The sequence below is a fragment of the Rousettus aegyptiacus genome, unplaced genomic scaffold (genome assembly GCF_014176215.1).
Source record: "Rousettus aegyptiacus isolate mRouAeg1 unplaced genomic scaffold, mRouAeg1.p scaffold_m13_p_11, whole genome shotgun sequence".
Taxonomy (NCBI): Eukaryota; Metazoa; Chordata; class Mammalia; order Chiroptera; family Pteropodidae; genus Rousettus; species Rousettus aegyptiacus.
In genome coordinates this window covers 58,834,508-58,846,978 of record NW_023416286.1, presented here as the reverse complement: position 1 = coordinate 58,846,978, position 12,471 = coordinate 58,834,508, and the positions used below count along the sequence as shown (strand labels likewise).

The 12,471-nt window shown below is 34.9% G+C and overlaps 1 protein-coding gene across 1 annotated transcript in view; it reads left to right on the top strand.

The window, feature by feature from the left end:
• The window catches only part of RAP2A (RAP2A, member of RAS oncogene family), a 30,609-nt gene extending 18,342 nt beyond the window's left edge, over window positions 1-12,267 (top strand). The window contains exon 2 of the mRNA XM_016123198.2: window positions 8,534-12,267. Coding sequence (XP_015978684.1) covers window positions 8,534-8,771 — 238 coding nt within the window. The 3' untranslated portion in view covers window positions 8,772-12,267. The remainder of the gene's footprint in view (window positions 1-8,533) is intronic.
• The last annotated feature ends 204 nt before the right edge of the window (window positions 12,268-12,471 follow it).

The window sequence follows — 12,471 nt, the reverse complement described above, 5'->3', positions numbered from 1 at the left end:
CTCCTGGTGGTGTCAGTTCTCTGGATATTGGCCGTTCTGATAGGCGTGTTGTGGTATCTCATTACTTTAATTTGCTTTTCATGATGACATGACGTGGAGCATCTTTTCATATGCTTATTTGCCATATGTGTATCTTCTTTGTGAGGTGTCTGTTAAGGTCTTTCGCTCATTTTTTAAGCAGTTAAAGTTAAGTCTCTTATTGTTGAGTTTGAAAACTTTTTTTGTGTATTTTGGATAACAGTCTTTTATCACATGTTCCTTTTGCAAATATCTTCTCCCTCAAGTAGCTTTTTAATACATTTAATATGCCTGAGTTACATTGTCATGATAAGTTGGTCTCTATACAATCAAACTGTTAGTAGTTTGTACTTCTGATACATTGCCAGCTCTTAATATCTATGAAAGCAGATTATTTTTCTTTACATCAGTATGGAATATCCCTGAAGCTTTGAATATATTTTTAGCATCATTACTCTCCTTACTTAATTTTTACATTACATTTGCAATTTCTCTATTCTTCAGTTTGCATTCTGAAACCAAGAGAAAGTCAAAGCAAAGAATTGTGGATGTTTTAATCTATTCAAGCTAAATTACCAGAAATGCCTTTTTAAGATGAAATATTTAGTCATTTCAAAACAAGTCAGTTTAGAGGAAGAGGGCAGCCATATTTAGCTCATGTTTTGCTTACAAGAAGTATTGATGTTTCATGCTAGCATTCTGTGGTAGGAGCCTTCACCTCCCAGCCAAAAACAGCCCTCTTTCTTCAGAACTGACATATTACTTTATTGAAAGATTAACAGTATCAATCTTAAGGGTGGGAAACAGGCACTCTTAAGCACTATCGGTTTTATTATAAATTTCTAGATATCTATTGAGACTGTGTGTGTGTGTGTGTGTGTGTGTGTGTGTGTATACACACGCACGCACACAGCAGTCTAATGAACTAACCTAGAAATGTGGTTTTTCTGGTTCAAAAGATGTTGCTGCACACAGAAACATGTTATACTTACCTCTGAGACAGAAATCACACTTATAGGTGTAGCTCATCAGATTGCTGTTTATGTTAGTGAAAAAATGAGGGGCTGGGAACTCTTCATATACATTTAATGAGGAAGGAGTAATTAAATATGGTAGTCACAATTATAGATTCTATAAGATAAAATATTACCTAGCCATTAGTATAATGTGTATCATATATTTAAATGGAAAGCTCCATGATATTAAATGAAAGTTGAAGCTACCAAATAAAATTGGTATATTCTTATAAAAATTTATATCTATGTTTATATAAATATGCATAGGAAAGTAGTCTGAAAGGATATACACCAAAATAGCAATAGTAATTATTCTCCTGGAGGTGAAATTATGAATATTTTTCCTTTTCCTCTCTAGTTATTTAAATATTGCCAGCGATTTTTAAAAAATCATTATGTATTCTTTAAGTTGAGAAAGGAGAGGAGGAAGAAAACATTTTTATTTTGGAGAAAAGATTTCTATGTTCTAAAGGGTAAAAGAACTAGAACCTATGACAAAGGACAAGATGTTACAAGTCACAGCCCATTCATTAGATAAGGATAGATTTAACACTGATTTTTTTTAACACTAACATTTAACAGACTGACAAAAAGGACAAAATAGGTTGCCTGAGTTACGAGTTCTGTATCACGAAAGATGTTCAAACATAACCACTTGGTAAGGTTGTCATGAAAGTGATTGACATTTTGCCTTAATTCTCTTGGTAGATGAGATTTTTAACAATGGATGGAAGGTTGAACAAAGGGACCTATTAAAATCTTATAGATTCTCATTTTGGATTCAAAGAGATTTGTATTCGAAGCTGCTTATGAAAAAGTGACTAAGAAGACAACATGATAAAATGCATGTGAAGGATGGCCTTCTCTCAGTATGCTATAATACAACACCCTCAAAAGGAAGTTAAACTGGCAGTAGTTGTATCTTTCTCCAACTTACTGGTGAATAAATAAAGGGAAGAAGGAATGGATTCTGGACTTGCTACGTTATAATATCATGATTTATACACATACAATTTTGTTCAGGGTCACAAAGTAGTAGATTAGGCCAGTGATTCCTAAACTTTGCCAAACTTCACAGTCTTCAGTGTTTATAGATATAGATTTATTATATAGTTTTAATTGGGTCTTAGGTTCTCATCCCACAAATTAGATTGAGTAGCTCCAGAGTAGACCCTAGGCATCAGGGTTTTTTTAAATTCTCAAGTTATTTTTATGATTAGCCAAGTTTAGACACAATCAGAATAAAATACACATACACACATATCAAGACCGTTAACAAAAAAGGAGGAAACAACAAGATTCGTTAATAAATACCTCAAATGCTTTTAACTATTTGTATTTACAAAGCTGCCTCTCTGAGAAATCCATCAACATTCTACAGCTAAGTGTTACTCGAGCCAGTATTCTGATGTTTCATGCAATGCATTAAGCAGAGCTGCTGAAAAGAACTAGTTTTACTTATTAATACATTATGTAATCATACTCGTGACTACAATAAGCAATATAAAAATTCATGTTTCTGAAACAAGTGTTTGTCCACAAACTGTAAACAAATATAAAGTTATCTGTGCTGCAGGAGCCATATATGGCCTTCATCACGCTCTTATGGATTCTATCAAGGAAGAAATGCTAAAGTTAATGAGAAACTAGCTGATGTTTAAGATGTGAACAAGGCGGTATCCTGCTCATTATCAGATTAACAATAATACATAAATTGAATATTTGTAGAATTTTGTATCTTCATCTTCATTTCCAAATGATATGTTTAGGAAAGGGGAAAATATGAAGACAACTCATAAAACTATAAATAAATATAGATCATGAAATGAAAGTAACTGCCATCAGTAACCAAGGGCCTAGTCTTCCTCAGCGATATAGCTGGCCCTGTCATAAATGCCATATTTGTTTTCTGAGGCCACTTCTGTTACCCAGATTCCTAAGTTCTAGTTAGCCTCAGATGAGCAAGTTTCCTACACTGCAGGATTTCTGGCTTCAGGAGTTGCAGTAGGTTATACAGATGAACCCCACAGGCCGTTTGCTACCCCTTGAATCATTACCCACGTTCCCACCAGCTTTCATGTCATCTAGTACATATCATGCCTGGAATGCTCTTCCCCCAGATTCCTACTTGGCAAATTCCCTTACTTCCTTCACGTCTTTGCTCACGTGCCACCTTCCCAAGGAGGCATGCCCTGATCATCTCATTTCAAATTGCACCTGTACCCCCAGCCCCCTTCCTGATCTACAGTTTTTCTGTTGCACTTAACACCTTTTAGTAAACCTGTAATTTACTTATGTTTGTTTATTGTCAGTGCCTGTCTATCTCTGTTAGACTATCATCACTGTATGGGCAGATGTCTTTGTTTAATTTATTGATGTATCAAAGATACCTAAAATAATATCTAGTGCATAGTAGGCTCATATCAAATAAATATATTAAATTAATGTGATACATCACTTGTTTATTACTAGTTATTTATGCAGTGGCAGGCAATTTTCAGTAGAGCCTTTAATATTCACATAGTTAAAACCATCCCTTCCCAGGCAAGAAAAAGCTAAAGGAATTCATCACCACCAAACCAGTATTACAAGAAATGTTAAAGAGAGTTCTTTAAAAAGAAGGAAAAAAATAAAAAATATGAATTGTAAAATAGCAATAACGATTTATTAACAGTTACTTTAAGTGGATTAAATACTCTAATCAAAAGACATAGGGTGGTTGAATGGACGAGAGGGCTGCCTACAGGAGACTCACTTTAGATCGAAAGACACACACAGATTGAAAAGGATGGGGAAAGATAGTTCATGAAAATGGAAATGAAAAAAAAAGCTGGGGAAGCAATATTTATACCAGAAAAATATACTTTAACACAAAGGCTATATAACAAGAGATGAAGAAGGACCCAGTAATTCCACTTCTGGGTATTTATCCAAAGAAACCCCAAACAATTTAAAAAGGCATATGCAATCCATATGTTCTTTACAGCATTATTTACAATAGCCAAGATATGGAAGCAACCCTAAGGATCCATCAATAAATGAATGGGTAAAGAAGTGGTACATGTATGTGATGGAATATTACTCAGCCATAAAAAAGAATGAACTCTTGCCATCTGCAACAACATGAATGGACATAGAGAGTACCAGGTTAAGTGAAATAAGTCAGAGAAAGACAAATACCATATGATTTTACTTATATGTGGAATCTAAAAAAATAAACAGAACAGAAACAAAACTCCATAGATAAAGAGTACATTTTGATGGTTGCCAGATGAGAAGATGGTTGGGGGGACAGATGAAAAAGGGGAAGAGATTAAGAAGTACAGGTTGGTAGTTAAAAAATAGTTATAGGGATGTATAGTATAGCATAGGAAATATAGTCAGTTATATCGTAATAACTGTATGGTGTCAGATGGGTACTAGATTTATCAGGGTGATCACTTTGCTAAATTATATAAACGTCTAATCACTGTTGTACACCTGAAACTAACATGATATTGTATGTCAACTGCAGTTGAAAAATAAAACATAAAAAAAAAACTGTGCCACGTTTTTGTGTTTGAACATTATTGTCAGTGAAATGGAACTACCTCGTCCTGAGTGCTTTCTTTCTACCTGTGAGTGAGCACTCTAGCAGTACCTGCTCTGCTGGTACAGTTGAAAATCTCTACTGCTTGGTGTTCTGGCCCCACGGAACCTGATGAGATTTCCCCCTATGTTTTGACCTTACTCCTGATGGACACTTTAATATCTCTTGTAAAAATCAGCCAGTTGGATATTGTTCTTAGAACAGTGCTAAGCTTTCAGCATTTACACAGTGAAGGATGGATATGTGTTGATTATGGGAGTGACCTACTATGTTCTGATTTTTAACTTCAGAGCTTAAGAACACCTTAGAAATTATCCCATCTGGTTCATTTTATAGTTCAAGAAACTGAGGAACCAAGAGATGAAGTTAATTTTCTAAATTCACAGAACTAGCTAGAGGCAGTTCTGGACCCAAGTACTTGGTCTGGGTTTCTATTTGTTTGTTTGTTAATATACCATATTGCTACGGCAGAGAACAAGACCAGTTCCCTCATGCTGTCTTCTGTCATTACAACGCTTTGCTGCTTCCCTTTTCCTTCTGTCTCATCTTCCTTAATGAGGGTCCAGGTTTCTCCAAATCTTCACCTCCACATATAGGACCTGGTCCATAATCCCAAATGAAAGCCACTTCAGATGACCTTCCCTACAGATATCCGCATTTGGAGAAGGCAGGTCTGCTTTTCTTGTTCCTCATTACTGTGATGTCAGCACCAGGGACTAGAGAGGGATAGGCTGACGTAAAGTGGCTGCTTTATTTCTTTGGATTCCATCTCTCTTTTGGCTGTCTGTACCCCCACCCTACCAGCACCCTGACTTGGTTCACTTCTCCTTAGGAGCACCCCACCTCCCTTGATCAGCTTCTCTTGCTTCTTAACACTTACTGAAGCTGTGATCTCAAATCAGTAGGCAGGAGGGGAAAGAAACACTACCCTGCATTTATCTAGTAATCGTTTTCTTCTACATTATCTCCTTGGACCTTTTCAGCAACCTTGTGTGTTAGGTGGAGACAGATATTCTTATTCCCTTTTTTACTGACAAGCAAATGAAATACAAGTAGAGTAAATGATTTACTCAGTCTTGCAGCCTCTCCGTGGCAGGAATGGAAACAGCCTCCAAACCCTAGTTTAGGGTCTTTTCTACTGTCCCATATTCAGTGTTAACAGAGAGACAAAATGTATCACCGACTGGTATTCTGAAATAAATGTAATATCTTCTTTGCTGAAGATCTCATTGTCTTTTAAAGTCTTCTGTGGGTATTGATCAGAATTTCTCTAGCATCTTTAACATGTTGGTTTCAGAAAAGACCACTGACTTTGTTTAGTGATATAATGGACAGATTCTCTGATAGTCACTGCATTGTCATTTTCATTTAACAATTATTAAATGCTATTACATGCGGACTTATGTTTGCAGTGTTTTGTTGCCATTTTGAGAGTCTAGTAGTAAGATAATGTATTCAGATTCTTGATTCAAACAATGTATCGTACAACTTAATGATTTGATATTTTTATAAATTTTGAAAATCTACTTATTTGTAGTTTTTAATTAAAAGTGTAAGAAATATTTCTTTACATATAAAACAATACAATATTTAAACTGAAAATATTCAATAAAAATTTATTGCTTAACTAATAATACAAACTAATGTTTTATTACTTCCTTTTTATTAAGTATTGCAGAGATTGAAATTAATTTTTAACTTAATTAAATTCAACCAATACCTTTTACCAAATTGTATTAATGTTCATATTACTTCACTGCCAAACAAAGCGTTTTAAAGCGCACTGTGATATATACTCATAAGAAAAGTGAGATGCAGTTACACCTTTGTGAGTAAAACAGATGAGGAACGGACTCTCCTGACGTGACTGGCAGTGCCAGCTCCTTGCTAAGCTGCTCTGTACAGTTGGTCAAGGGCGCCTGTATGCGAAGCAGCTGATGTGTAGTGTTTGTAACGCAGCTTCATTCTCACTGCCATTTGTCCACCCAGGCCAAGAGGTACACTTAATGGATTGTATGTAAGAGCCCTGGAAGATATGTCAAACCCTGGTGTCATATGTCCAGAGCGCTTGGTATAATCCGAGGCCAGAAAGTGTAAGGCACAGTTGACATACAGTAAATTCATATAAAGTTCTTCGATATAAATTAGAGTTGTCCAACTCCATTTCCTGCAAAATGATAATATCCAAATTCTAGATTTCCTGTGGATTTTGTTATCCCGAGCCATTTTTAAGTTGTTTTTATGTTTCGGATTGCTAAATGGCACACTGCCTGGAGTATGCCCTCATGTTGAGACCACTCTCCGTTTGATCTAGTGCCAAAGAAAAAAGTGAAACTCTGTTGGGAATATGGTTTGCTTTACAAGTTAGGGTGAGTCGAGAGAGAACGGTCTTGACAGGGTGATGAACTTGTGGAACTATTGTTGCAAACATTAACTATCTGCCTGTTATTCAGTGTCCTGAATGATAAAAATTCTGTATGAATCCTACCTCGGTAAAGTCTTGACAGTGTGGTAGCTTTCTAACAGATTAGCTATGTCCAGTCACATTTGTTACCACTTGAGTGCAATTTTGCAATTTCTTTACATAATAGAGATTCATTTTGCTTAAGGGAAAATACACACACACACACACACACACACACACACACACACGTTGATTTATACTAAAATCACAAAACATTTTTAAATGATGTTGAAAGTAAAAATGATAGCCTTATGAAAATATAATATCAACATTTCTTAGAACCAGCATAAATAAGAACAGTAAATATGCAGAGTAGCACCATGTACTTTTATACTGTGGGTAACCATTGTAGAAAAAAATCATCTTTAGTTTCCCAAATGATTTAGGATCTTTTTTCTTTGTTCTTTTCACATCATTTGTTATCTTTATTAGTTTAGCTTTGTCCAAACATTGTTTATTCAGAGACACCTTATCTTAGTCTGGTCTGGCTGCTATAACAAAAATAACATAGACTGGGCAGTTTAAACAACAGAAATTATTTCTTACAGTTCTGTAGGCTAGAAAGTTCAAGATCAAGCCTCTGGCAGATTCAGTGTCTGGTGAAAGTCTACTTCCTAGTTCATAGACTGCTATCTTTTTTCTGTGTCCTCCATGGCATGGCGGTAGGGGTAAAGGGGTCTTCATGAAGGCACTAATCTGGTTCATGACCTATTCACCTCACAAAGCCTTGACCTCCCAAATATGATCACATTGGGGATTAGGTTTAACATATGAATTGGGGGGGGGTGGAGAACACAAATATTTAGTCTATAGCATACCTTTCCTTGTTAGAAAGGAAAATAAGTGATAAAATCAAATAAAGTTTAATGATTAAAATGTTTAATCTTTGTCAGGTTGAAAAGAACAATAATTGTCTTTTAACTGGCTAAGAGTTTTATAAAGGGATAGAGTGTACTTTTATTTAATGATTTCCATCCCAATTATTTCTACCAGCTCTTTTCTTATTTAAGAGCTCTTAGAACATAACCATTTTTGTATATTATAGAGCATAGTAGAATGCTGACAATTTTACATTTACTCAGGCTATTACCTCATCAACTGAAATTTTGAGTAAGCATCTCTTATAATGAAAAAAAGTTTAAATTAATTCATCTAAGGGGATTTACTCAATAATTTTGTAAATATCTGGAAAGGTAAATTGATTTTAAAAGATGCATAATTGATGAATTAAAAACATCATGTTGAAAACCCTATTTGTGATCCACTGTGAGAACAGCTTCTGAATGCCCTCAGGTAGAGGTCAAGCCAGTGGAGCAAATAATTTTTCATGGAACTAAAGAGAATATTTGTAGGAGAATATAGTGAAAAAAAGAGAAAATACATTTTACTTGCCGAACTTTGTGCTAACTTCTCCAATATATGTTTGTTTTGTTTATTCTCTCCTAGGTATGAGAAAGTGCCAGTCATCTTGGTCGGGAACAAAGTGGACCTGGAAAGTGAGAGGGAAGTGTCATCCAACGAAGGCAGAGCCCTTGCTGAAGAGTGGGGCTGCCCCTTTATGGAGACTTCTGCTAAAAGTAAAACAATGGTGGACGAACTCTTTGCAGAAATTGTGAGGCAAATGAACTATGCTGCGCAGCCTGACAAAGATGACCCATGCTGTTCTGCATGTAACATACAATAGCATTCACAAATGGCTATCCTGGACAGGATTTGACCAATATCATAGGTGATACAAAACCTCGTCTACTCGACTGCGGAGTTTGCAGGATGTGTGGTGTGAATCTACAGTAAAATAGCAGCCCTTATTCAGAATTCAGCAGTGAATGTCAGTTGATATCTCTGAGTAACATTTGGGTTCAGTAACTACAGTTTTCACCGTTGTCCTCAGTCTCCTATGTGCACCTGCGACTTTAAGGCATAGCCAATCGATCTACAGGGTGATCTCCTTTGAAAGCTATAATGGCATTGTCGCTGAGTTGACAGAAGCAACTCTGATATAAATTAAAAATAACCACGAGAGAGAAACCAGAACAATTCCTATGACCACTTACAATTAAAATATTTTGTCTTTAAAAAAAAATAGGTAACTGAGAAATATTTTCCTACGAGAATATTGAATTTCAGGAGTTAAGATAGTGCTTCTAACCAATGTATTCCATCAACCAAGATAATAATGGCTGACCTGCCAACAGCATTACAGGGAGAGATTCTTTGCTCAGCTGACACATTTCTGTTGTTCAAAATTGATGCTTAATTGTAGATGTTATCCTAATTTGTGACATGGAACTAACTCATGCAGCAGTCTTTGACAGAGCAAAAGTCAGATCAGGTTGTGTACAAATACAATCCGTTTTTAGAATGTGTTAAGTCACCTGCTTTGCCACAGAATGGAGGCTCTCACAAGGGTTTGATCCGAATTAAAACCCATACCCACCGTCTGTTAACCAAGCAGGTGTGATCTCTATTACTTTACTGAACAAAAAGGAAGCAACTGTGATGCAAAGTGATTGCCTAGCCTTACTAACAAGATGTGTTCTAGTAGATTAACCAGTACCATCATGTAAGGAAAATGAAGCCATGTTGCATCCACATGTTCCCGTTTGCAGAAACCTCATAGGACAGTACAAATATCTTGCATTTTGATGTTCATTAAAGCAACAAATTCTTTCTTGCCTTTAAGGGCTATGGTTGTGGTGTGATTCTTGGTTAACCTGCTTTCAAAATCAAGTTTTCTGTAGCAGAGCTTTATTGCAGGCCTTTTTTAAAAAATTGAATAACCATGTGATATAATTTGGGCTTTAAAGTAAAATATGTCATAGGACAAAAAGAAACCTTTTATTTTTAATTTTCCTGGAGAATTATATTAAAATTTCTTATAATAATTTTTCCCTGATTACTGAAGTGGCAAATAAAACTAGAGAATATTTTGTTTTGAAAAGGTGCTCAAGCTCTGATATTTTTGTTTTTTATAGCCGTGAAGTAGATATTATTTGCATGAGTAATGGCACAGGAAAAACCTATTCGTAAGTTTTACAATCAGGTATAGAAGGGTTTTTAACTAACTTCAGAGTTATAAATGCTTGAGCAGGTCCTCTGGAGATGGATTTGGCCTTCAGAACTGCAGTGTCACTGAGCCTGTGATCCACACACCGCCCCACACTTTGTTGGTTTCACGCTCTTGTGCAAATAACTTATGGTCTTATGTGTGTAACTGAGAAGAGTGTATATGCGCATGTGTGTTTATTGTTCCTAAGAATTTGGCACAAGTTGGAGGTAATTGCCTACACTGAGAATCTGTACTGAAGGATATAGTGTATCAAGAACATCTTTTTCTTTTAAATTATTTAAACGTTTATTTTACATTATTGAAATCATTGGTAGCCACCCCCACCCCCCAAGTGTTTAGTAAACTGGCATTAAGCTTAGAGGATAGAAAAAAGGCAGATAGTAACTTTTCATAGATGAGAAAACTGAAATGTGGGTTAAAGCAGGCCATGGTGTCTTCGAATTGTGAATATTTGCATTCTTCAGTATAGGTTTTTTATACACCCCAATGATGCAGCACCTTGTTCATAGGACAAAAAGTTCTAACCAATTTTATGGAAACAAATTTCATTAGGTAAAAATTGATTTGATTCAACATGTAAAGAAATCGAAGATTCAAGAAGTATGATTTCTCTATTGAAATATAAATATTTGTTAGTGAATTGGTCGAATTTTGAAGCCTCTAACTTCTCAAAACGATTCTGTTTTTTAGAATTCTATATTTAAGCAATTTATGACAATATATATTAGAGACATCTATAAAGATTCTACAGTTTCACATTATGGATTGCTATACAGACAGGAAAAATAATATGAAACGTATGGTAAAAATATAAGGTGGAAAAGATTATCTTAAAATTGGGGTTTGAGTTAGAAGTGTTTGTGTCAGACAATAAATTGGGCTTTTGCTGTAAAGATATTAATAACTGACTTGGCTGCTTCATCACAGTATTTCCACATAGCCCTACATATTTAGTGACAAAGCATCAAAGATATCCGGAAACGGGGAAGCCCTTGTGTGCTCTTACTGTTGGTATTTCATGTGGTATGAATATAACTCGGCTTGAATGAATGTGTTTGTTGAGATGTTAATAAAAAGCTTAAGAACAGAAAGATTGAATTTGTTGGCACATGAAATAATAGTGGCTACAGAGAAAAGTTGGTGACCTTGTGTCGCTATTTATTTTATGCCCTGATCAGACTAGCAACTAGGTAAGTGAAAGTTTTTCTAACATGCCTTAAAAACATTATGGTTTGATCCAAAGACCCACTTTTTTTTTTTTTTTTTTAGCTATTATGCTAAAGTTTTTGTTTTGTCTTATTTTACTTTTTTATGCAAAGGCAGCATTCGTTGAAGTTTTTTATGTTGCAACTTTTATTTTGGTTCTTTTAAACTGTGATAGTGATGGTAACTGATGCCTTTAATTTTGTTTAACTTTCACAAAACAAGCCAGCATTTGATCAAAAGTATTACATAAAATCTTTCTTAAACTATCGAAAGGTGCTTTGATGATTTTCTCCTTTGGTTAGTAGAATTAGGACTGAACTTGACTCTAATTGCTACAGTTGCCATCACTTTTTTGTGGTAAAACTACTGATAATATTTTGCTTTTCTACGTAAAGAAATGTTGCCTAAGGAAGTCTGTTTGTTTTCAAGAGTTGTCCACTGGGAATGTTGTCTATGTATGTATGAATATGGAAATGTTCATTTTGTTCGTTGCTGTTTTTTAGTTTTTGTTCTTCTCAGTAGTCTTATGTTAGCACTGAGTAAGCTTTAATTGTCTCCTTAGCCAATCAAATGATAAAGACTATGGGGGTCTATTTTTTTTTTAATTAACATATTATTGTGCATCTATTAAATCTTGATCAGGGTTTCAAGAATGACTGTGGTGGGTTTTGGAAACAGATTTATCATTATTGATTTGGGGTTTCCCAGAGATAAATATAGTTCACAGTTAATTGTTGAGCTCTAATACAACTGACCATTTAAAATTGAACAGCAGTTTATTGTAACAATGTCAGTTGTTAAACCTTGACATTTCAATTAAAACAAATTGTAGTTATAACTCAATGCAAATTCCACAGTTGTATTTGGAGTTAATTATTTTAACAAATAAATTTATTTAATGAAATTTCCTCTGGATTTTATTTGATTTTGTATGTATGTTTGTGAGCGAAGTATATTTAATATATCCAAAACAACTAGAAATTGCCACCAAATGAATTTAATACTCCTCATATGGAAATATTCAAGCTGAATAAAATTTAGAATTTGTATAAAAAAGGGAGGTTGGTAGATCATTTTCATACCCTTTAAAAATAAAAATAACAAGATT